Source organism: Trichoderma camerunense (assembly GCF_050948025.1).
Source record: "Trichoderma camerunense strain CBS 138272 chromosome Unknown V8C40scaffold_18, whole genome shotgun sequence".
Lineage (NCBI taxonomy): Eukaryota > Fungi > Ascomycota > Sordariomycetes > Hypocreales > Hypocreaceae > Trichoderma > Trichoderma camerunense.
This window is the reverse complement of record NW_028145352.1, coordinates 481,047-505,010: the sequence shown is the minus strand read 5'-3', so window position 1 is coordinate 505,010 and position 23,964 is coordinate 481,047. Positions and strand designations below refer to the sequence as shown.

The 23,964-nt window shown below is 48.8% G+C and overlaps 8 protein-coding genes and 1 pseudogene across 9 annotated transcripts; 5 read left to right on the top strand and 4 right to left on the bottom strand.

Moving 5' to 3' along the window:
* Positions 1 to 1,602: 1,602 nt before the first annotated feature.
* Positions 1,603 to 2,269, top strand: V8C40DRAFT_80465 (uncharacterized protein). Its single transcript, XM_083223451.1, has 3 exons — positions 1,603 to 1,921; positions 1,982 to 2,168; positions 2,227 to 2,269. The coding sequence occupies exons 1-2, from the start codon at positions 1,809 to 1,811 to the stop codon at positions 2,043 to 2,045; spliced, it is 177 nt and encodes a 58-aa protein (XP_083069538.1). The 5' UTR covers positions 1,603 to 1,808; the 3' UTR covers positions 2,046 to 2,168; positions 2,227 to 2,269.
* V8C40DRAFT_281975 (uncharacterized protein) lies at positions 2,217 to 4,909 on the top strand (the record flags this gene model as incomplete). Its single annotated transcript, XM_083221710.1, has 5 exons — positions 2,217 to 2,710; positions 2,762 to 2,846; positions 2,928 to 3,133; positions 3,194 to 3,842; positions 3,901 to 4,909. The coding sequence occupies 5 exons, from the start codon at positions 2,217 to 2,219 to the stop codon at positions 4,780 to 4,782; spliced, it is 2,316 nt and encodes a 771-aa protein (XP_083069537.1). The 3' UTR covers positions 4,783 to 4,909.
* Positions 4,890 to 5,450, bottom strand: V8C40DRAFT_80461 (uncharacterized protein). The gene has a single exon (XM_083223450.1). The coding sequence runs from the start codon at positions 5,277 to 5,279 to the stop codon at positions 4,998 to 5,000; it is 282 nt and encodes a 93-aa protein (XP_083069536.1). The 5' UTR covers positions 5,280 to 5,450; the 3' UTR covers positions 4,890 to 4,997.
* On the bottom strand, positions 5,451 to 8,530 carry V8C40DRAFT_80482 (uncharacterized protein). Its single transcript, XM_083223452.1, has 2 exons — positions 8,365 to 8,530; positions 5,451 to 7,606 (listed from the first exon to the last, which is right to left on the bottom strand). The coding sequence occupies exons 1-2, from the start codon at positions 8,406 to 8,408 to the stop codon at positions 5,623 to 5,625; spliced, it is 2,028 nt and encodes a 675-aa protein (XP_083069535.1). The 5' UTR covers positions 8,409 to 8,530; the 3' UTR covers positions 5,451 to 5,622.
* Positions 8,531 to 9,092: 562 nt separating this feature from the next.
* On the bottom strand, positions 9,093 to 9,488 carry V8C40DRAFT_269312 (uncharacterized protein; the record flags this gene model as incomplete). The annotated part of the gene is made up of 1 exon (XM_083220068.1): positions 9,093 to 9,488. The coding sequence occupies one exon, from the start codon at positions 9,486 to 9,488 to the stop codon at positions 9,093 to 9,095; it is 396 nt and encodes a 131-aa protein (XP_083069534.1).
* A 2,833-nt stretch (positions 9,489 to 12,321) lies between these two features.
* V8C40DRAFT_80449 (uncharacterized protein) lies at positions 12,322 to 13,114 on the top strand. The gene has a single exon (XM_083223449.1). It carries the CDS (start codon positions 12,412 to 12,414, stop codon positions 13,009 to 13,011), a length of 600 nt encoding a protein of 199 aa, XP_083069533.1. The 5' UTR covers positions 12,322 to 12,411; the 3' UTR covers positions 13,012 to 13,114.
* A 4,752-nt stretch (positions 13,115 to 17,866) lies between these two features.
* On the bottom strand, positions 17,867 to 20,134 carry V8C40DRAFT_277033 (tRNA splicing endonuclease subunit SEN54; the record flags this gene model as incomplete). The annotated part of the gene is made up of 2 exons (XM_083220922.1): positions 17,867 to 17,895; positions 18,811 to 20,134. The coding sequence occupies 2 exons, from the start codon at positions 20,132 to 20,134 to the stop codon at positions 17,867 to 17,869; spliced, it is 1,353 nt and encodes a 450-aa protein (XP_083069532.1).
* Positions 20,135 to 20,738: 604 nt separating this feature from the next.
* Positions 20,739 to 20,897, top strand: V8C40DRAFT_t177 (annotated as a pseudogene). The gene has a single exon. The product of its transcript is annotated as a tRNA-OTHER (tRNA).
* Positions 20,898 to 23,056: 2,159 nt separating this feature from the next.
* Positions 23,057 to 23,524, top strand: V8C40DRAFT_269310 (uncharacterized protein; the record flags this gene model as incomplete). Its single annotated transcript, XM_083220067.1, has 2 exons — positions 23,057 to 23,146; positions 23,180 to 23,524. 2 exons carry the CDS (start codon positions 23,057 to 23,059, stop codon positions 23,522 to 23,524), a joined length of 435 nt encoding a protein of 144 aa, XP_083069531.1.
* Positions 23,525 to 23,964: the final 440 nt, after the last annotated feature.

Sequence of the window (23,964 nt, the reverse complement as noted above, 5' to 3'; positions counted from 1 at the left end):
ATTCCCATTATCACATTGTCACTGTATGAAAATTGGGCGATCCAGAAATAGATGGTAGCTATGTTCATTGTATAATAGTCTATGAAGACGAAAATACGCTCTTTGGCTGAGATTGTCTGTGTACTTGTATCTTGCTTCCAAGTTCTCAAAGGGATTCCATCTCAAAGCCCTTTGCTAACAGAGCTAAGGGTTGGTAAGTCACACCTGATGAGGGTAGAGAGTGGTCCAGCCCAACGCCTGTCGAAACACATGCAGGAGATTGTCTGGCCCTTTACGCTCTTGATATTCCACTTCGTGAAACTGGTAGTAGCGCGCGACAGCTTGAAGGACACGCTGTCCTTGGGCACCACCAAGGTTCAAATAAATAATTTCGAGGATCTGAAGCTTGATATCGTCTGGTGCGTTATGGATCATCCCCAAAACATCGGTCTCGACTATGTTAACTGTTAGGACAGATATGAAAAGCATTTGTCATGGAACATACAGCTTTGGATAGGCTCATCACCCCAATCGCGCTCAAAAAATACGCCGTCGATAATTTGTCCACTACTTTAACGTCCATGCGCTTGGATGAGACTGTAGTTCCCATTGAGAAGAGTTTCAAGATTGTCCATCGATTAGAACAAAATCCCATTGGCCGAGTTGGAGAATGAGGAATTAGATGGACTCGATGGACTGAATGCATCAATGTGAATTTATATTCCTTCATCGAACTTGATGGTGCCTTTTAATATTGGACCAAGGTGAACTAGGCTGAACTCTGGATGGCATTGGTGTACTCTAGTGATACGACTTCAAAGAGGGAAGCTAGTAGTAAACAATACAATTTTGAAGAAGTAATAGACTTGAAGCATCACGGCACTTGTTTTATCAATTGTACAGCTCGTATTCTATCTTCATATGGCGTGCTATCGCTGCATTGCTCCATTATCCTCCTCGTCTCTTCATTTTACTACTGATATCTATTAGGGACAGCTGGAAAGGCTTTCAGATCACACGGGCATAGCTGCAAAGGCTTTCATGCTTATAATGTAGTACCTAGTACTCGTATATAGGTAAGCCTTTGTAACCCTCTGCGTACGAGTACAGAACTGCACATCTCCCTCATAGCCAGTAGCCACAGGTAATGACTCTCTCTCCGCGAGCTGGGGGTCCAACAAATTTCGCCTTCTGTTGATTTCTCAAGTCTGCTGCTGGCAACTCTCACATGTGAATCACATCCTAGCCCACGGACCTTAAAGTGACGCGATTCTCAGCGTTGAGTGAAGACGAACTGCGCACGGACCCGCTGCAATTGACTTTGGGAGATATTTCGTTCTCCCAGCTGGCCCTCTCGAGACTTGAACTCTTCTTCTTCAAGAACTCTCCATATGCTCGCGACAGTTCTCTGCCTCATTTTCTGCCTCGTTTTCTGCCTTGTTTTTTAAGATTCTGCCCTTGTTTACCGCTATTTGTTTCTTCAGACAGACTATAAAGTCTGTCTTGTTTCCCCGCGCAGTTCTCATCGTCGTTTTCCTCGTGTCAGATTGCTCTGTTCTCTTCGCAAGAGACCGGTGTTTCCCGTTATTTAATAATTTACCAGTTCCTCTTTTGGGGAGCTTGTTCTGTTTATCTAACGGGTTTTCTATCTGCCCAGTTGGGCGGGCATAGAAAGAGTTAGCAATCTGTGGTTGAAAAAGTGATCTCTTCTTGCACCAGACCTTTTCGAAGGCTGGTACTATTCTCGGGTAAAACCGTTAATCCTGAAGAGTGATCAGACTCTTCCGCAGTGCACTTTCTCCACCATCACTCGCAAGTGCATCATCAAGATGTCCGAGTCAACAATGGATAAGGCTGTCAAAGCTCAAAGCGGTGCAGCTGGCGAGAGTTCGGCAATCAAGGCAATCAAAGTCAAAACCGAAACAGTTGATGCAGCCATTGTGTATGTGCTACCCATCCTGAACTTTACCTCTGCGCTTTGTACTAACATTCGACGCTGTAGAGTTGACAATGAGCTCGGTCCCATCATTGCCAGTGGTCCAGCCTTGGGCATGTCCCCAAGATGACCGCAAGGTTTTGCTCCTACAAGGGAAGAGACATGGGGCCTTAGATTGGCTTCACAATCCGTATTCCTCTTGGTACAAAACAGACAAGCAATGAGCAACAAGGCTTTGGAGTCCGTTATTCCTGTGAGTTGATCTTTCCCAACTTAACAAATGGCACACTCTAACTTTAACATGGCTACAGCTGATGCTAAACACGGTGGTTCGATTGTCCCAACTGATCACATTCGCATCAACGTCAAATTTCCTCGCGAAGGATGCAGCTATACCTTTGAAGAGGCCTCAAAAGCCGTCCTTGATCGGTTTCCCAACGCCAAGCGACGTGAGAAGGGCCTTACAGTCATTCATGTTAGCCTCGCAGATGAAGCCTGCATCACAGTCAGTGGTTTCGGCATGCCCTTTGCCAACGCAGATGATGCTCAAGTAGAAGGCTGGGTCAATCAAAACGAGCCAATCACCAACAACCTGACCCTCCTGGATGTCATTACGCGGAAAACATTCTACGTCGTCGTCGACCAGCCCGTAGAAGTTGCCAGAAACAAATTTGCTGTGGACAGGCTCCCACCACCTTTCCTCTACCCGTACGGGACCGACCAACAATGGGATGTTGCCAAGTTCAAGGACTTGATCAGGGCCAATAAAGGCCAGCATTTCGAAGCAGCCTATAGGTAAGGCTTAAACTCCTTCATTTTGATGAACCTAAGCTAACCTGAATGAAGCCACCCTAATGACAATCACCACATGACTGTCGTGAATCAGTCCAATGTTCAAGAGGTGATGTGGCTTGACGATGCGGCTATTGAGGTACGTGAATCACAGTGCTTCTTTTTAATCTTTCTCTCCTTCACCCTCTTATCTCTTTCTTTAACTAATATAGTAAAACAGATTGCGGCAAACAAATTCCCTGCCTACTTTGTTCGCCCCAACTCTGGAGCTCCCACGGCGGACACTAATCACTTTTTTGTTGTTGTCGCCATGCGATATGGGTCCAGAGAGGAGCATGAGACCGCTTGGCGCGGCTTAAGCAAGTCAGACTCCTTCTTCCTCCACCTCTATGACGATCTCGAGAACATTGAGCCCGATGCCAAATGGTATGTTTGCTTCTACATCTCGCTCCATAACTTGCTTGACTCTAACAGTGACGGACCTAGGGAATGCAAGAGACTCGACCACGGAGAAGCACATTCTGTATTCCAAGCTCATAAGATCGAATGTCACGAGATGGTCCTCAAAGTCCGTCGGCCAAAGAGGGCGGACATGAATCCCGATTACATCGTCAGGGGCTTTGCCAGCCGTACTGAGGCAGATCGCTCGTTCGAGCAAGACGGCAAACAATGGCACCATGTCAGTCTCTGCTTTGATGCTGGGCTACTCGATTGCCAGCGAAGAGTTGAAGCCGTTGCCCTCTTCCATCCTCTCGCAGAGCCGTCCAACCCCGTCCGATGGGGACTACCAGATCCAGACGCCCGAGCAGACAAACGGACCCCCTTAACCGAAGAGCAAAGTGCCATCTTGGCCAAGGTCAAGGATAACATGGAGCTGCACCGAGCTCTTGTTCGCGGAAACGGCTTCTACGACTGGATGGTCAAAAAGCCGCTGGACTCTATTGTCGACACCATGTCATCTTTGTCTGTGTCTGATACCGCTTCCACTTGTCGTCCACTGCCCGTTGTCAACTTCTTGGACTTCAGAGATAAGGCCCGCGCCGAAGCCATTGTGAACGAGGCGCTTCCTGATGATAGCAACCGGTTCCGTGCATACCTGAGCAAAAGGCCACTTGGACTTGGAATCATCATTGGCGTAGGTCCTTTCTTCTAACGTTACTCACTCACATATGAATCAACTAACTTGTATTTAGGGTCCCGGTACTGGAAAGACCACAGCAGGTGCAGCAGCGACAGCAGCCATGGTAGAGATGTACCGCCGAGTCCTATTCTCTGCTCCCACCGATGCCGCGGTAGACAACTTTGCCGCCTGCTTGGACAACAGAACACGCGCCATGGTCAAGGATTGCAACCGAGGCAAGGCGCAGAACGATCCAAAGCGCCGCCGCCATCGCACTGTCATCAGAGGGTACAACCTAAATTACGAAGTGAGTGCTTTCAAGGCCTTGCTCAGAGACCCAACTCTAGGCGATGAGGTAGCTCCTAAGGAATGGGACCTCGCTTCCCAGTGGAAGCTCAATCTTTCTTTGGCGTTCTGGCTCTTGGTAGTCTTGGGCTCTCCCGCAGTTAGAGAATTGCACCTAGACGATGATGATGGTCTATGGAAACTACGCCGACAAATCAATGGAGTCCTGTCGCTCAAACGCTTGCGCGATGTTGCCACCGGAGTCACCACCTGGGAGCAGTACGAACAAGGGGGCTTGGTCGAGGACATGTCAATTCAGCACTACCTGGTCTGTCTCTTGCCATACGCCAACATGCTCTGCATAACGCCCGCGGCGACCGAAAATGTGCCCGCCTTTAAACAGTGGAAGATCGAAATCGCTCGCGGCGTTGCAGTTGATGAGGCAGCCAGCATGAACCGGGCGGACCTCTACTGCGTCTGGGGCAATACTCTTTTGCCATGCTTCCTTTTTGGCGACCATAGGCAGCAACCTCTCACTGTTCTAGAGCCCAATGATAGAGATAGCGACGGCAACCGCCTAAACCGCTTCGCAAAGAGCGGTAAGATATCGGCTTTGCTCTTCTTTCAGGCGACCGGGATTCCTGTCTACCGCCTGAAGACCAAGCCGTGATGTATGTAGTTTTATATAGTTGAGACAACTATTGTTTTAGTTTAGAACTGCAGAGACAGTCATTGTTTTAGTTTAGAACTCGACGTATCAATTACTGCCTAAGAGCATTTTCACCAACTACCCCATGAGATAAAAGTAGCATGCCCATCTAGTAGCTATTGAGAGCCCTCAAAGTGAAAAGAAGAAGAGCAAAAACCATCCCGACCCAGAATTTATTACGTCGCACAACCACATAGCTTTAGAAACAGGGTATTCAGGACCAAAAAGGAAAAAAAGGAAAAGAAATCGGATCGACATGACAGAGAACGGCGAGCAAAGAAAAAGGAGAACCTGACAAAGAAAGACGCAGCCCGTTGAATAGGAAAAGAGACAGAACAGGAGAAAATGAAAAACGTCGTGCAACGAAAGACAAAACGAAAAAAAAAAGAACTCGATTCCCGTTGGTCGTGCCACCGTCTCCCAGACGAAAAGAAAGAACGCCGCTGTGCATGTCGCATTATCCCTCCCTAGTGTGCCGCAGTACGTGTATATCCGTCTAGGCAGCAATGTATGTAATAGTCCCCCTCAATAGAGTTCAAAAAAGAAATTAGAGGCGAAGAATGAAGAAAAGAAAGGAAATCAAGTCAGTAGGGAACCCATCGTCTCCCTGTCCATTTCCATCTTTATTGCTCGCTTTCAGCACTCTAAGTTGGACAGTCTTGCATCATCCTGATAATGTAGAATTCCATCTATGACCGCGTTGTGTTGAGTAATGTTGTAACGGTGACAACTCTCCGCGCGTTCTTGGCTGTCCAATGAGCCCAAGCTGAACCATAAGTATGGTAGGGTAAAAAGACGCGGTTAAAAGAAAGAGGGCTTTGTAAGGACGCGATATTCAACATAGTCTTCCCCATCAATGTTAATTATGGTTCCTTGTGACACGAGTTTGCCCATAAACGGCCCATTCGTCTTGCGCTCATACTTGACGCCGTCGTACACCTTGGCGTCTTCGGCGCCAGCCTTAAGGCGCAGAGTCTCCTGGCGGGCCCAGACCTTATTCAGGCGCTGCATATCTTCCGACTCATGGAAACGAGGAGTTCTGCCGTTGGTGGTGGCGGCGGCTTGGGACGGGACCGTGGCAACAACGGCGGCAGCAGCCGCAGCCGCAGCGTCAGCGACGAGAGCAGCGGCTCGTTCTCGGTGCATGGCGTGGCGGTCGGCGCGGCCCTGGGCAGCCTCGACTCTCGCAATCTCCCTGCGAGCAAGGGCGTTGGTTCGCTCCATCCCGTCTGAGTTCATTCCGCGGTTCGTGGCTCGGGAGTCTGGACGCTGAGGTTCCTGTTCGGCATAAGCTCGTGGCTGGCGCAGGTCGTTTTCGTTGAAAGACTGTCGAGGAGCAGCCCGAGATTCCCCGCGGCGCGACTGCCGGAGTTCGTGCTGAGCTCCACCAACGTCTGACCGGCCATTTGCCAAGTCTGAGTCGTCAGCAGCAATAGGGTGGTATGGAGCAATAGGCTGGTGAATGTGTCTATAGCCGGAGCCCGCACGAGCCTGAGCTTCATGTACGGCCCTGATTTCGTTGCCAATGCGGTCTTCGGGTACTTCGCCTTGATCCAGTTGATACTGGCGGACTCGGCAATATTCTTTAATTTCCGACCTCTGAAGCGGCTTCAGGTGCGGTTCAAATTCCACCTCCTCATATTGAATCCAGAGCGCGCCAGCACCAGAGGGAAAGTTGCCATCGACAAATCGGCCATCACGGGTTTCACGAACTACTTTTACTCTGAACATGTCATTCTGTCCCAGGATGCCGTACACGGCGTGACGATCCCTAGGGTCTTCCTCGCTGGAGCCCTTCCAATAACCCAGCAAGATGCGCGTGGGACGGGTACCTGGAAGTGGCCCATGCAGCTTCGGAACATGGGGCGGACGAGGTTGCAGAGCAGGCTGAGATGGCAGCAAAGGCGAACGTTCCGGTGGGCTATTGCTACCGCCGGGGTTGATGGCGGCAAAGCCACCGCTCACGCGTCTTCTCTTGGCATCCGGGCGGCCGGGGCTAAAGGCCGAGTCAGGCAATTCAGGACCGTGGGCTATGGCAGGCTGAGTAGCTGGATTATCAAAAGCAGGGTTTTCCTTAACTCTGCGGATGGCCTCCTTGACTGCTGCCCTCTCCGCAGTCTTGCGTTCTTCCTCGTTCTCTTCTTGAATGTCAGTTCGCAACCTCACATACTCTTTGACTTGAAAATGATCAAGGCCAACTAAATGCTTGGAAAAGACGACGCGTTCGAAAGTAACCCAGCTGCCGCCAGGACCCGGAGGCATGGGGTACTCGTTGCTGATTGGCTCGTTGGCAACGGTATAAGGCTGGATTCGAGTACGTAATCGGTCACGAACGTCAATGAAGCCTATGACTGCATGGCGACCTTCGGGATCAGGAATTGGCGAGTCTCTCCAGTGGCCCAACAAGACGCCCCGGACGGTTCCCAGACTCTGTCGCGATGGCTTGCTCTTAAGACCTGGTACGAGAGGAGGACTCTTTGTTCCGTCATTAGATATTTCCATCTTGCTCTCACTGAGGTCGGTAAAGACCGAGTTTCGCTTGCGCTTAGGGTAGTGAGAAACTGCGGCTTCATTTTGGGTATCTGTCATAGTCTCGTCGTCGTTTTCAGAAGTGACGCGAAGAGGAGAAGACTTTAGATCACCGTTAGTACTGGCATGAACGATAATAGAGCCGGCTTGATCATTCAGACCCACCCCTGATGGTGAATGAACGTTGCTATCGGGCTCACTAAGCTCGCTTTCTGGTTCGTTGTCGTCAAAAGGTTTGCTGTGTCCGTTGAGCGGTCTGGGATTCATGTCAGCTGGTGTCGATGGAGCGGTTGAAAGCCCGTCACTAAGAGGCGAAGAGACGGAGGAGCAATGGTCCATTTTGACTCAAAATGATTTGTAAACGAGAAAATAGTCTTTTAAAAAATTGAACGATGAAAAGAAGAAATGCAGAATCAAGAAGACAGGGAAACTCGAGAAGAGTAAAAGTTATAATCAGATAGCAAAGAGAGATGGGTTGTCTTTGGGCCTAAGTGAAACTAATGGTCCAGGCAGCAAGATGGAATATTGCACAAAACTAGCGCCGCAACTTCCTTTTCCTGTCCTCTTGTTTCTGTTGATAACTGCTCTCAAGGAAGCAGGCGCCTAGCCGATGTGCAAGCGTTGGGGAGAAATGGTGCACGGAACTCCGGTGCTGCAGATGCAAGATGGCATCAGAGCCTATCTTGGGCTATTGAAGAGATTGACAGCAACTCGCTGTCTAGAGCTGCAGCATGCAACATGTCATAAGCGGCATGTGATTGATGGAGGGCAATGGTAATGGGGCAGAGATCAGGGGGTCAGGTTGAGATGCAAGATCGGGAATCAGGCCACTGCCGCGCACAACTCATCGATATAAGACGTCCATTCCTACGGGAACACGTTGCACCGACTGCCAATAAGTGCCTCTGTCTAAGCCACTAGGCTTGAGGCAAAGTTTGTGACGGCACAGCTCGATCGGCAAGGACAGGCTGCAGAGTATTGGACCAATCAAGTTGCCTAGCAAACTCAGCTCACCTTTGACGAAGACTGCAAGGGGATGTGAAGGATGGGATGCCCATGGAAATGGCGAGCCGAAGCCGAAAACGAAGATAATAACAACCCTGATAAAAGAGAAGGATCGAGTTGGCAGAAAGATGAAGATGATGGTGTTTTGTGCATTCGAGATGTAAATGGCACGACTATTCCATTCCAGCTGCTTGATTTGCCGATATCGCGATTGCGTCTTTGCGGGTGGGATTTTGGGTTTTGGATTTTGCAGTGAAGAAGGGAAGAAGGAAGAAGCAGTTGAGGCGAAGAAGTTTGCTAAGACAATTGCAAGGCAGTTGGTCCCGGGCGAGACAGAACTAACGGGCAATCACAAGGAGATGCTCGGGCAGTGGCAGGCGGAAAGAGCCCCACAGCGATGGAAGACGGCCGGTGAATCGCAGCAAAAAAAAAAGTCTTGGTTTTTGGTGCCCTTTTTTTGCTTTGTTGCCGTGAAACAGGAGGCCAAGGAAAAGGGCGCAAAAAAGGGGGCGAGACCAGAAACTCGAGTTGCACACGGAATTGAGTTCGGTTCGAGCTGCAGTGGCGCGGATTGCCGCAAGGGCGAGAGAGAGAGAGAGCGAGATAGGCTTCATACTTTGCTGCTGCTTGCCGCGGACACTTTTCCATGACGAACGATGCATGTGTATTTGAAGACGAGAAAAAGAGACAGAATAAAAGACATAGAAGAGAATGGAATAAAAAAAAAAATAGTAAACTCACTTTGGCATGTCGTTGATGATGGGTCCGTTGGTGGACTCTCGCGGAGGTGTCGTCGATGCTGAAGGTCCCTTATCGACCGGCGAGCGTGACAGCGAGTGCGAGTGTGAGTTTGAATAAGAATGATACGACTGAGGCTGAGGCTGAGACGGAGGTTGAGACTGAATCTGAGGCAGCGTGTTTGGATGCAGCGGCTTAGGCTCTTCAACAATCGGCGGCGGCGTCTTCTCGATGATAGGATTCAACAGGGCCGCCGTGCTCAACATTGGGTGATGAGGCAGCTCTCTCTTTTCTGACGGCTCCCTGGGCTGTGGTGGTGGAAGAGTCGCCATGTTGGTCTCTGTTGATGGGATCGGCGGTGTCCGCGAATAATGTTCAACAGCTACGCCGTCCATCATGTGTGATTCCGTGAGTTGCGTTGTGTTGTGGAATTAATAACGCGCGGCAAAGGGCTGGGGTCGTGATTATATAAAGAAACGATGCTATCAAAGCACTATTACCGGGTCAAGGCTGACCGGCCGGTAGTATTTTTGTCTTGTCAGCCGGCGAGAAGCTCGGCTGGGTCCGATGGATGTAAACACCGAATACCACAATACAGATTTAGCCGACGGAGAGTGAGACTGAGACTTGAAGTGTGGAAAGCACAGAGGGCATCAAGATAAGAAACAGGGGCGTTGTCGAGGCGGGAGATACACGTGATGGCGACGAAAGTTTGGTGATGACAAACTGTGCCTACAAAATATGGTTTAGGGAAAGAAGGAAAAAGAAAAAAAGAAAGAGAAGAAAAGAAGAGGAGGAGAATATTTCGAAACGATATTATGAGGATCCCGCAAGTAGCCTCTGTCCGGACCTGGGCTGAAGAGAGATTGTCGGGTCCCGGAAACCAACAGACCTGATCGGCTGCGAGTCTGAGTCTAATCGGTGACAAGGGGGGGGTGTGCGATGCAAAAGACGAACATGGAGCTAAATAACGAGAGCAGGTGGGAATCCAAGAGGGAAAAAAAATGGAAAAAAAGCAAGGGCGTAACGAGTGAATAATCAGGTCGCCACCCCCGAAAGATACTAGCACGATATACGAGCTGGTGCTAACTGATTAATACAGCTTTTTTTACGAGTACTGTACTTGGCCGGACAAATTCGCCGTATTCTGAAATGACTCGAAAACGATGGTCGATGAGAGAGGAAGAGGGGAAGTGTGTAGAAGTTAAAAAAAAAATTACCAAAAAAAAGAAGAGGGGAAAGGAAAGAAAAAGGCAGAAGTCGAACAAGAAACAAACCAAGATGAATGCTATACTTGTCCCCTTGTTCAACTACTGTTCAATCTACCTACCAAATACTATCTCTGATTGACTTTTCGCCACACACAGACGGCACTGAGAGAGAAATGGAGCAGCAGAAAGGGAGGAAATTAGCTGTTCTAGCGGAAGGGAAGGGTTAATATGGGACTCTGTAGACTACATGACTACCTACCTACGACTACCTCTACGTCTACAGCCCCGATCCGTCTAGACGCTGCACTGAACGACAACGAAAGAAAAAGCCCAGCGAGAGGGAGGGGGCGTGTGATTGTGATGGACGACCAAAGTTGCGACAAGTTGAGCTACTTTGGACGGGTCCCCTAGAACGCAGAGTGGAGGCGGGTGCAGGGGTGCGAAAGTTGTCGTAACGGGTAATGAATGAATGAGACAAGAGACACAGTCGTGTCTTGGTTCCTTCTCAAGGGATGGCGCATGATATATTGGATTGGCTTGACTCGAGAGAGGCTGGCGAGACAAGGCCAAGCAGGACTCATCAGAGACAAGCAAAGCAACACATAAGTATACCGACTCGGACAGCCGTTCATTTATCCATTCCTGTGCTTGTGCTTGCTTCCGTGATCCTATCCGGTAGCACATCAATACTGTACGATAGCTGAGGTACCTACTTCTACTACGAGTACTATTGAATTGCCAAGTGCTACAAGGACCATTGGATGTATCCGCTCCCCTCCTTTGTAGGTAATGATGCATTACAGTATGGTAACTAGTATATGCACGAGCTAGGCACAACGGCATCCTATAGCATGCGTCCAAGGCACCAATCACCGTCGAACGAGCATCTCGAGCTATGACAGATACGAAGCGCCGAGAGAAGGCCATGAATAACTTGACATAATATTGCCGCACCCTCGCTGCTGCGGTGAATCGAGATCCTGCTTGGGGGGCTGATTGGCTGTTGCCTCGATACTACTGCGAGTAGTAACTAGGGGACCAGACGCCAGCCTCGTCACATGTTCCCGCAAATGGACACAACGACAAAAGTAATCGTTTGTAATCGTCAGAGGCAAGGCGGACTATTGACGTGCATTTCCCGTTTGTTGTGCTGAATACGCACGCATTATATTTGGCGCTCCTTACAAGTCACCCAAGCCCGGCTCAAGCCACCAAAGCTGTAATACGCCCCAGGCTAGGAGATAACAGTGGTTCAGAAGGATCAAGTCCATGAACGCGAAATACGATCAAACCCGCTCCAGAGGGTTTTAGGCGGGCACTTTTGGGGCTGTACTTTATGAATTGATACTGGAGCAGCTGCTTGGCATTACTGTAAAGCAGATGCATTTTCGGCGCAGGGCCAAGGCGGCGAGACTTGGGAAATGAGATGGATAAAAAAAAGTTCTCAGCGTCGTATTATTAGCTTCTGGTTGTGTCTCTCTCCCTTCAACCAACCTTGCGTGGTAGTACTACTGGAGGAAGAGCTTGTTGGTGAGCACGCAAGTCTTTCTCTTTTGGGAAGCGCAGATTAATATACAAAACAGCAAAAATTCCGAGGCACGGAGCAAAAAAATGACAAAACGAATTGCCTGAAGCCCCAAAATAAAAACAAACCATAACAGGAAAAAAAATGAAAATAAAAAAAGTCCGCGCCCAGTCAAAATGGCGGTGCACCCGGCACGGCGCAACTGTCATTCTGGCGGAGAAAATACGCACATGGGCTCAGTTCACATGTTGGCCTTTGGGGCCGAGTCTCCGTTGCCCAAAGAGCGCACGGGCGCAGGGCCGTCGTTCGATTTTCAGTTGCGCCAAGTTTAGTTTTGGAATCTATTCTTCCGCATTACTCCATACGAATATACGACGGATCACCATAGCCCATAGCCCATAGGTACCTTGGGTTACTAAAACCGAAACAGGGACTTACTTTGCTGTGATAGGCAAGGAGTACGAGGCAGCCAGCAGAATGTCGGCAGATAGATAGATAGGGGGACCACCCAATCAACCAATTGTTCAATCAAGTCCAGACGAGTACAATGCAACGGACGAATTACATATCAATTAAGTTGAAATGGTTCAAATGAAAGTAGTCTATGGAAATGCAAAAAAAAGTTGTCAGTTGCATAACTCGCCCGTTTCACCAGTGCTGCTAGTAGAGAACCAGGCAGCAAGACAAATGAAACACAAAGCAACACGTCACAAAAATTATATACTTTGGCTCTTCTCTCTTAGTACCAGGACCTCCCTTTGTTGGAATGAGCACTCGGACCCCGGAAACGCGATCTCCACTAGGAAACTACAAGTACAGGTCCCTATAACGCGTGGAACTCCGAGAGCTGGAAGCAAGGGGGGGGGCGTGTTGCAAAGTCTAGAACAGGCAATTCACGATGACGCTCTGCAGAGAGATGACGAAGGAGTTCTTCCGTTTCTCGAAGAGCATTTTGGGCAATGGAAACTTTGTTGTCATTCAGTGCTTCTCATTGGAAGCACTAATCAACAAGTTCCCTTTCTTTTCTGTCTTCCCCTCGGCCTTCTTTTTTTTTCCCACCTCGGTAAGTGTGCCCAGTACAGGCAAGGGGAAGACCGGGAATCTCACACAAAAACTCACGCAGTCAGCAACCCAAAAATCCATACTTGCCGGAGTCTAAATCAATACGACGCAGCAAGATGAACTGCAAAAGGATTACCAGAGCAAAGCACAATAATAGCACGCACCTCGAGCACCTACACAATCACGCACAAACGCAAAAAGCCACCCCATGTTTCTCCGCGCTCCTCAATTCTCCCCTAACATGCCGTGTCAACTTAGCCGTTCCGTTGATGTTGTCTCTCATTGGTTACATCGGTTAATACAGGCCGAGCACATAGTGAACCCCCTACTTTTTGAGGCAAACGCTGCTAACGCAGACCAATAACCCAACACGTAAAATCACACAAAAAGAAAAAGAAACAAGTGAAAACACAGTCTGGGAAAAAAACAGAGACAGAGAGAGAAACCTGTTTTTCTTCGGCAACTTTACGCCGCTTCGAGTTGACTGCTGTTGGTTGGGTCTTTTTTCCCGCTCTTTTTACTAGTTGCCCTTGGCTTCAGGATGGATGAAAAGGATTCGATCCTGCGTGCCCACTTGCTCGTCACCATCCATCATAATCGCTTAGAATGAGCTGCATAACCCGAGAAGAGAGGGCATTGAAAACCTCGGCCCCGAAAAAAAAAAAATAACACATGGTCGAGAACTTTGGGCCCTGCGAATGGCATCAAGTTCCATTTTCCCAAACGGGGGGAGGGCCTTTGCGTCCAATCCCGTGGCCGCAGACACATGCTGCTGCGCTGACGCGATAGGCCAACCCCCATACCATACCATACATAAACCCGAAATTTCGTGTGTGTGTGTGTGTACCTACCTAGCAACTACTCATTAGGTAGTGTGTGTGCGTTCTCTGTCGGCTGAAGGAATTACATATCCAATTGCCTTGTTTAGCATGTCCCAGGTTTGACTCGCTACGAGCGGTCACAGCTGGCTACTAGCAAACGGGCTAACAGTAATTATTTGCCCATCCGCAAAAAGTTGATTTGTGATTAGTGATGGAGCCCTTTGGCGGTCTTAGGCAAACCTCGACAAAAAAAAAAAGGGACAATCAACTATTGATGACAGGACTTTGCACCGAGTCGTACTAGCTTGCCCAGCAGATCCCCTTCGACGTCAGCTTTGGGGGAACGGAGGACCCCCCCAGCTCTTGGGGTATTTTCTACCTTCCTTGCATCAGCCCGTCAATGCTTATTTTTACTTGCCCTGCTTGCTGTTCGTCCCTCGAGACCAGGCCGTCCCAAAAAAAGCAAGCGATTTGACATGCTGAGTCAACTTGAAGCAGAATACTGCAGCAACTACTCAAAACGGTCAAAATGAGGAATTGGGCGCCCAAGGGAAGACTTCCCGAGGAGCCTTGCGTCTTTGTCCTTCTCTTGTGTGTCATATCATATCATACCACCTACATCCCCCGGCTTGCAGTAACTAGTTAGCACTGGGCACTATTTAGCATTGAATTGATTTGTTTTTTTCGCATGGAACGTGTTTTTTATGTACTTGTACATTGCTCCATAAAAGAACCCGCGAGACCCGTGTGCAAGTTACAGCTAAAAACTTTACCTCTGACCGTGCCGCCAACTAGCGCAACCTAATTACGGAGAATGATTATCACAGGGCGAGAGACATTGTTTGGATTTCTTGGGCAGATACGCCTCGTGGCTGCGTTGGGCCGACACAAAAAGGTTGATAGAGCGCAGCCCATCAGGCCAGATTACATGCAACTGTGCCGCCGACATGCCACTCAGGCTGGTGCCGCAAAAGGCCGCACTCTTTTGTGTTGTACCTCTAGGGTAATGGGAGGATTTTGGGTTACGCCTCTTTTTTCTTGGTCCGGCAAACAGAGTAGCCGATAGATAGAGTTACCTTGATAGGCAGTAGGTGGTTTTTACTAATAGGGACATCTGCATGTTCAAAGGCATTTGGCATCACCGGGGCGACTCCCCTAGACTGATCGATTAGCCTATGCGCTCGACCCTCCCGGGAATCTCTTGAGTCGAGGCGAGTCGAGACGAGAATCGTGTGATGCAAAGTACAGCCAGTACATTATACTTTGCCAGATGCCCATCATTATACCCAGTTGGGTAATTGCTGTAGTATATCGTCCATCTGCATTAGCGCAAATTAGCTCATTGTATTTGGGAACGGGCTGGAACAACCAAGTCGTAAAATAGAGTAATTAATTTAAGCAAATAAAATTCCAAATGCAGCACTAGGCACAGCTAAACACATACGAGGCGCCGCAAAGAGGAGCCCCCGGTTAAGGTTGTGAGCATTTGCCTGTCTCGGATCAAAAACAACATTCAAAACTACAAAGAGTGGGAATTGCTCAAAAAGCAACAAGGGAAACACACAAAAAAAGAGACGAATAAGAAAAAACACCGCTAGACCCACCGATAGTCTTCAGCTTTTTTGTTACTACTACCGTAGGCGGGGAATGGGGGAAGGGGGGAGGATTTCCGGATACCTAGACAATGCTTGTGTGTGGTTCGTACATATTTCCTCTTCGGAAGAACCAACAGAAGCTTCTTCCAGGGGGGGTGCAAAGTGTAGACCAAAATTCTTCCGGCGCCACCGAATGATTCCATCTTGCTTTTTTACTCATTGCTTGTCTACTGTATTCTTTCGATTAAGTCATCTTAAGTCATCATTACTTTTTGCTTTTCTTTCTCCTTTATTCCCGTAATTGCCTATCAGGTAGGGTAATTCGGCAAGCTCGCCTATTCATTCACCTTCATGGATAGTCATGCTGATGGTTTCGCTGTGTGTTAATGGACGGACGGACTTTGTTCACTTTCTCACTCGGACCCCTACCAACATGCACTAACTCATACTAGCACTTGTAACAAAGGGCGTCTTTTTCTGCTGCTGCCGGGGCACGGCATGGTAAAGTGACATCCATTGACAAGATTGACCGGGTATCTGTAATGGCCGTTCCTTGTTGCTCTTGATACAGCGCGCTGCACTGCACTTTTGGTTCCGTACTCTGGGTTAGGTAGTACCTAGGGTAGTTCCTTTTGCTCCGTAACTCTGCAGCCAGCTAGTAACATTGTCCGTGGCGCTTCTCTAAGCTTCTTGGCATTTGATTCCAGATTGTCAACTTTTTGCGAGGAAGAAACAGCAAAAAGCGCCGATGCGGGTAAACCTACTCACACACACCGAAAAAAAAAAGGGAAACTAATGAAAGAGACATGATGAGAGAGAGATACGGCGATTCGATAGAAGCAACCGCAACTTCGTACAGTGCATATGTGTTATGTGCATGTGCGTTGCGCATGTGCGTGTGTGTCTCGTTCTCGTTTGGCCACAGCCGATATTGAAAACCACAACCATTGGATCCTGGGCTCTGCTATATGCAGCCCACAGAGAGCAGTAGTCGGACAGCTGGTGTTGCCTGAATGGCTGGTCAACGCCGCCACGGCACAACAAGTCACACGGGACAAGATTAAATGTTAAACACGTAGACAGACACCATTGAGACGAAGCGTCGCATTGAGGGTTGCGAGAGGAGTTGACGCACGCACGCTGATTTGCAAACATCCGAAACCCCTCAAAGACACACAGTACGAAAGGCTACAAAAGTCCGTCTCTATGTTTCATAAAAAAAAAGAGGGGGATGGTAGTACCCTTTCCTTGGCGAGTTGCGAATGAGTTTCTCTTTAGTTATGTTTCCTGTGTAACGTTTTTTCCTCCCACTTCTCTAATCTCATCACTTGAAACGCAAGCTCCTATTGCTGGCATCCTTGTTTGGGAATTTTTCCCGATATAAACTCACACCTGGCATGTCAATGCGGCCGCTCGGCCAAGTTCGTGTCGTTTTAAAGCGGAGATATAATAACAAATAAAGACAAAATAATGCTCACTTTTATTGATTGGCATGGTTGACCATTGACCCGGCTAGCTCGCCAAGATATGTCACAAACTCAAAGGCCGTCAGAAAAATAAAATTGGGTTAAATAGTATGTCTTCTTTTCTAATCCGTTGTGCCCTTGAAACGGCCGTTGGTTCTCCCCCCCAAAAGGCCGCCATAATCTTGCTTACGGGAGCAAAGAGGTTGATGATATGAGATTTTGTGGACGGGGAAGACATATTTCCGCATAGCCCCGTGCCAATTCGTCGGCTTTTTTAACCCCTTCATCTGCCTATCTTTTACTCTTCTTGTTGTCTGACTATTCATCGGCCTTTTTGCTGTGGAATCAAGAATACGGTCTAACCACACAACCGGATCTCCTATTCCCGTTGCCTTCTGCATCCATCAATGGAGTAGCGTGCGAGATAGTACTAGGGATGACAGTAATATCACATCTCGGTTACTCCATATTACTACCCATAAAGGTTCTCAGCAACTAATCCTCTCGCCATCTTGTCTAATACAATATTATCACCCGGCCTTTTCGGATTAATCATCGGCTTTCTCAATTGTCTCATGCTACGTATCACGGATCTGCGCATGTAACTTCGTAAAAAACCATAACCCCGAACATTTTGCGAAACCATCAATACCCGACCCCGTAAAACATCCTCCCCTTGAACATATCCAGGAAACGCCGTCCAATCAACCCCCCCGAGCCTTTTCAACAGCAACTAGTATCGCTTTTTGCTTTCAAGTGTCAGCGGTCCCCCAAATCAAGTAAGTGTTTCGCCTTTTCTAAAGCCGAGTCAATCAGTGCATGCAGGGCCGCCAATCTGACGTGTGGATCTCTCCGCCTTTTCAATGGGATTTTTTTTTCGTTCGTCTCACGCCCTTTTTGTTTCCAGAGGGGGAGGGGGGTGTGTGTAATCTGGTGTCCTTTTTTTTGTCTACTCTATATTCACCTACGGGGCTTTTGATCTAATTATCGCAATTCCAGCTACAATCTCCCCTTCCCCGTTTGGGTAATTGCAAGGGGGCGTGTGTGCGTTGATTGTCTTGTATGTGTCATCTGGATGTAATCATTAGCAACGCTAGATAGAAACAGAGCCGGTTGAAAGTGCTACAGTAAAGTTATCGCAACTCGTATCTCTCTCGCACTTACTTCCTCTTTTAATTCCGACTGATTTGCCCAGGTTAGGCTTTTGCAACTGTTTCGGCGATAAAGGTGGACGTGCGAATCAGCCTTAGACCGAGGTTGCGGTAAGTGCCGTTGGCCTCCTCTAGTTGTCTTGTCTGTCGTATGAGATAATACGATAATACGCAAACTCGTCGCCTTTTATTGCCCAGTTTGGCAAATGCGGGATCCCTCTTGTCCATCCTAGAGTGCAAACAAAGCGATTGCGCCATAATCAACACTGTGCCCGCTTCCTTCAAGCAAAAGAATTAGGCTACCTAATAATAATACAACGTAAGTAGTACTAATTACCGGATCCGGAATACGACTCGAACTGCCCTTGACCGTTTCATTGCTCTGTAAATAGCCCATGACTCGCACTTTGTGGAACGCCATTTCGCGGTACTGATAGACTCATCCATGCGCAAATAGAACGAACACCCCTGTAATATATCCTACAGATTGCTCTTTGAATCATGGCAACTCAAAGACGTGTACCATCCCCAGTGGCCCAACTCTCTCAACCCTCCCCACCCATAGCTCCGTTGCTTGTAAACATAGATTCATAACTCCCGTCGCTTTCGTAAGAATGCTGTTGCGTTCCAGCGTACCGTATCAAGAAAGCCCGAACCTTGGGACCGAGAGTTGAGTTGTCGCGGGACACAAAACAATCACCGTGTATCATAGAAAGCAAATGGTCTCTTTTCCTCCGAAAATTCATGTCGAGATCCGTAGTTGTGAAACTCCCACAACTCCCAATGTTCCGCCAACCGGATAATTAACCGTTTCATCACCGCCCTCCTCTGCCTCGGCCTCTCCCTCTTCCGCGGCCGCGACCACCGCCGCGACCGCCTTTCTTACCTCCTCTTCCGCTGTTTCTATTATCGAATCTTTCAAACAGTTGTTCCTCTCCAAATGCGCCCTCTCCGAATCTCATAAAGTTGACTAATCCTCTGTCCACCACAGCCACAAGCACGTTCCTATGCCCGTGCTTTAGTCGCTGATACAGCCTCCCGGGATTTCCTCGCCATGCTTCTGGCGCAGGATCATACGGTGTCGATTCTAGTAATGTCTCAATCTGTTCCAGTGTTGGAAGACATGAGTCGGCCGTGTCGGCCACGGCAATTCGGAAATCTGGGGGCGGAGGATTCTTCTTGGAGAACCCGCCCGCGCCAGGCTTCCATACGTGGAAGTGCACTCGGAAGGGATCCTCTGGCTTGGATGGGTTCGGTGGTACAGGGAGAGGCTTGTGTCGAGGCACAAGGGCTAGTTGCTGGTATATAGGTCGATAAGACCGGTACAGTCCCGGCGCAACAAGAGGCCCGAATGGCTGCTGTCGATGTTTCCCATCCTGCCCCGTTTCCCATTTGATAAAGGAAAAGAGCCATTGCCAGAGTGTCTGCGAAGGCTCCGTTGGCTCTGGTCTCGGTTGTTCAGGCGGCGCGCGGAGGATGTTAAATCCCGCCCGCTTTAGATGGGCGTAGACCTGGTACTTGGGCAGCGTTGTCTTGCCCTGCTCATCCTCGTAGCCGATAAAAAGCGAATATGCAGCTTCCAGGCTCAGCGGTAGTCCAACGTCGTAATCGTCCGGACCAAAGCCAGGCCGAGGCGGTCCGCTAGTAGCGCTTCCCTTGGGCACGAGGGTTTCAAAGTCGGTATATGGCCACCATAGGTCAATAGTGCCTCTCTCAACGAGATAGATGGCTTCCTCGGGAAGCAACCATAGTCTTCCCACGCCGAGCTGATCTTTGCTTCCAGAGGCCACTCTTCCAATGTCCTTCATCCAACCTCCCTTCTCGTGCTCCATAACGACCACACGATCTTTCAGCCACATGCCCTCGTAATCAAGCGCAACGTTTGTCTCGTCCATCCAGAAATCTGGAAAACACCAGCCTCTAGCCCACGCATCGCCTTTGTGTATCCTTGTGTAGCTCAAAACATCCTCCAGCGCCCTGCGACTCGACTCCAGCGCTCCGTCCTGAGCTCTAGTCCCGTGCGTTTCAAAGTCTTTCTCGCCCTTCCGGATCGTCTGACTGGAGACGCCCTTTTTCGAAAACGCGGATGCAAACAGTTTGTAGTCGGGCATGTCGTCCTCTAGAGTTTCCTCCACCGTCGGGGCGCCGCCTTCACCATCTGTAGGAGCTGGGCCCGCTGCCAGCGGGCTATCGTCGTCGTCAAACGCCATCTTGTCTGTATGGGGTGCGCCGTCTAAAAGAGAGAGAAAATGCAGACTTAGATGCTGCCGAATAGTCGGATCGCAGGGTTGATGCGTGACGGCGCAAACGAAATTCTGCGCTCTTTGCTGCCGTTATGCCTGAGGCGCCACGAAAAGAATCATCTGCTCGCCAAAGCCCTGCATGCGTAAATCTTGCTGCCGGAAATCAAAGTAAAAATAATCATGCCATCGCACCGTCAGTAAATGAAATGAAAATGGTGATGGAAAGAAGGAAAAAAATCTGCCAAGGTTGCATAGATTGATTCTATCGCGATGCTTAGGTGGGGTTGGATTTTCAGATTCTCACCACCAAAAGATTGTGAGCTTGATAGTAGATACGAGTTACTTCGTATCAGTTCTCTACGTCAGGGACACGTGATTGGGCATTTGTTTTTTTTCGCTGCAAGTTTGGCAGGTACGGCGCGGTGCCTTCCCAGAATTGTTCTCCCACGACAATGGCTAGCCAGAAACGGAATTCAGGGTCTTCACATGTCACTTCGCATGTACTTATTTTCACGATGCCCTCATTTCCTTGATATAACAGAATATCTCTCCGTTTCTTCAACAGCAAATGGCGAGTTTGGCCGAGTGGTACGTTGTATCCCCGCTCCCGCTTAGAGAGGTCGCAAGTTCGAGTTGCTAACAGTGCAAACAGGTTAAGGCGCTGTGTTTAGGACGTAATAACCGATCCGCAGTGGGCATGCCCGCGCAGGTTCGAACCCTGCAGCTCGCATTCGATATCTTTTTGTTTTTTCCCCGTCCCGTTTGGCCCGGTTGGGCGCTCATCACAGAGTCAGACTTGCCCTCATATGTCTCAATTGACATGGAGAGTACATTTTTGCTTATGGAGAACTCAGAATCAGCAAAACCTTACAGGTGCTGCGTGGTGCTGATGGAAAAGGTGGCCCTTCAATTTGGGGGTGGTTTGGTGAGCCAGCCTTGCTCCATGATATAATATGTCACACTATCACATTTAAGCGGCGACCGCACAAACAGAAGGCAAACGTAATTCACATGTAAAGGAATAACCAGAGCATAATTTTGTGTGGAGTAAGCGAGCTTCAGGCGTAACATTTTGTGGTCCAAAATTTCCAACTCTCTGGTTCCGCTCCCACCGCTTGACTTGGTTCCTTCAAGTAGGGTATGACTTGCCTCGACCGAGCCATATTACACACTGTAAAATGATGCCTTCGGCATCATTGTCACCGTGTAAAAGGATACTCTAAAGCAATACAGAGAAGTTGCAAGACGGTGCCCCAAATTTGAAGGGAGGATGTCTGGAGCCACCCTCGTAGAAAATCTGGACTTCCTCGAAGGACACTCTCTTGGATTATCTCAGTTGAAGAAACAAGACAAAACTCCATACAACCATCTGATGAGAGAGCTACCAAAGATCGCCAGATATGGTGAGAGACCCCCGTCTCACCACATCCTCCCACGCCCAGATGCCCAGTTGGGAACGCCCTCGTGCTAACTCCCTGAGGGGAAGTCCACAGTGCTAAGGGAGATGAGAGTCCCCAAGCAAACAATCAAGGAGAGATGAACCCTTACGGAAAGAAAAAGTAAATCAGAAGACGTACGAACACAATGCCCATGACTTGGTCACTCTTGACCTTGGTGAGCCACACAAACTGGATGAGGACTGAGGTAGCCTAAGTGAATCTAACGTTGATGGCCGTAACTAGATGGAAGGGAGTCTTGGTCGGTACTAAATTCATGGACCCTCGTTGAATTCACTTAGGCTGCAAAACTTGAGAATAATAAATGCTTGAGGGGTGCCCAGGGGGTGGGTGGTCAATCCGAGGGAGTCTTCATCTCTACCCCTAGAGACCCCACAATGCATCTCTCGTGAATGGGTTCAAGGTCTTCCTACGCCACACCGTAAGGTTCCGGAGCGAGATTGGCGCTTTGAAGTTTTTGCAAATTACGACCCCATTGCCTAACTTGACTATCTTCGACGCAGAGACGTGACCTTTCCTCCCGGATGTAGTCACAAAAGGGACCAGAACTTCCATATTTTTGGTCTCTCAGTATCCCATCATAAGCCTGTCACTTGGAACTCCTTAGGTACTCTCTTCAGAGCCCGGTAATACCAAAAGGATGAACCTCAAAGATTGAAGGTGAGGGTACCTCCTTTGAAAATACCTGTGTGGTCACCCTTGAGGTCTTTTTGATGAATAATCTCAACTGGATGGCCTTGGTCCAGCCGGATGACCTTGATCCAACTTATGAACCCCCTTTGAGGTATCTGAACAGCTTATTGAAGAACCGTACCGTTGGCTATAGTAATGATCTCCTAATATCCCGCTGTAGTAGCTGGACTCTCTACATTAAGACGATCATCAACTCAGGCACCTACACCACCCCTGGCGGATCATCGAGAATGGGATGGATGGGAACTCCATCTTATCAACGTCAAGGAGTAAGCCCAGACCCTCAACTTCCGATGGATCGTCAACACGTACCCAGACCACTCAGGGAGGCACCCGGTCAATTCGCTATAATTCCGAGTAGCACTGAACCCATGGTGATAGCCAGCCATCGAGCAGCTGAACCCTCCTGCTTGGGAAAATTGAAGGTTACTGTAAGGTATCAGATTCATTGAGTACATGTATTACCACTACATTTGTGCCACGGGATGCTGGGTAATAGTACATCTAAGGTGTCGAATACATGTCGGTACCCATACCTTGCCCGGTACTCATAGGAAGTTAATAGTGGTAAGAAGCAAAACTTCTTTCTAGGTACATATACCTTATACTTCTGCGACCAAAGTTTATCTCAGGCACCTATATATTCTCGTCCCTCCCCGTTCTCGGTTTCGCTCCATCCATCCTTCGTTTCCACACCGTCGTTCAGAATCCCCGCCTACGCCTACTTCACCTTTTCACAATGAAAGACGATATCAAGTATCAGCTCTCACAAGAAGAGCTTGACATTCTCGCCCTCCCCCGTTATGCGTTCTCATATCATGAAATGCGCGTTAGTTGCGAGTAATTTCGCGATTTTATCCAGGGCTTCCGAAAGGACATGCGGAATTTCCCTGAGAGGGTTCGCAGTAAGCTCGAGATAGTTCGTGATGAGATCAAGCAGTTCCATCGGACGATCGTGGGATTCCGTATGGCTCTCCACGATGTGGGCCAGGATGTCGGTTGTGACCTCCAGCCATACCGTATTGCGCTCTTAAACGAGTGCAAGACAATCTTTGGGGAGATACAGACGCTCCGTAAGGACTACCCTGAGGAGTGCCAGGAAATCCTTGGTTGGTATGACCAGGGATTACCTGACGATATCAAGGGATTACATAAGGACGCCCAGGCATTTCGCAACCCTGACCCCAAGAGAGAAAGCCTTGAGTAAAAAAGGCACACTTGGTTTGTATCCAAACCCCTTTGACAAGTAGAGATAAGAGAAGCTGACTAGGTATAGGGAGGAAAACCAACGCCCCAAAGTTTACGACGCCACTCTGCTACCTTTTATGTCTCGAGCTAAAGAATGGCAAACCTATTTCAGGATTTCCTAAGTCATCGCTGTCTGGCTGAATCTTTGATGCAAAAAATTCTTGTCTTGGGTCGCCATGTGGCTTTCTTTGGTCGTGGTTAATTTGTGGTGGCTTGGTTGCGCTGGATGGGCGGATTATTTTAAGGATGTCTTGCTTTTTTTTGAGGCTGTCTTGTTCTTTTGAGAATGTCTTGTTGTTTTGAGAATATTTTGTTTTTTTGAGGATATCACGCTCGGCCAAGACTTGGTGATCATAGACTTCAACGATTCTCCCATCACGCTGAACGAAGAACTCTGGA

Excerpts from the sequence above, each read along its gene's own strand:
- V8C40DRAFT_80465 (XM_083223451.1), top strand. The coding sequence starts at position 1,809 with ATGTCCGAGTCAACAATGGATAAGGCTGTCAAAGCTCAAAGCGGTGCA. Across the intron at positions 1,922-1,981 it reads ACAGTTGATGCAGCCATTGT|AGTTGACAATGAGCTCGGTC; the intron begins GTATGTGCTACC and ends TCGACGCTGTAG.
- V8C40DRAFT_80461 (XM_083223450.1), bottom strand. The coding sequence starts at position 5,279 with ATGCGACATGCACAGCGGCGTTCTTTCTTTTCGTCTGGGAGACGGTGG.
- V8C40DRAFT_80482 (XM_083223452.1), bottom strand. The coding sequence starts at position 8,408 with ATGGGCATCCCATCCTTCACATCCCCTTGCAGTCTTCGTCAAAG. Across the intron at positions 7,607-8,364 it reads CCTTGCAGTCTTCGTCAAAG|ACCGCTCAACGGACACAGCA; the intron begins GTGAGCTGAGTT and ends CATGAATCCCAG.
- V8C40DRAFT_80449 (XM_083223449.1), top strand. The coding sequence starts at position 12,412 with ATGGTTCAAATGAAAGTAGTCTATGGAAATGCAAAAAAAAGTTGTCAG.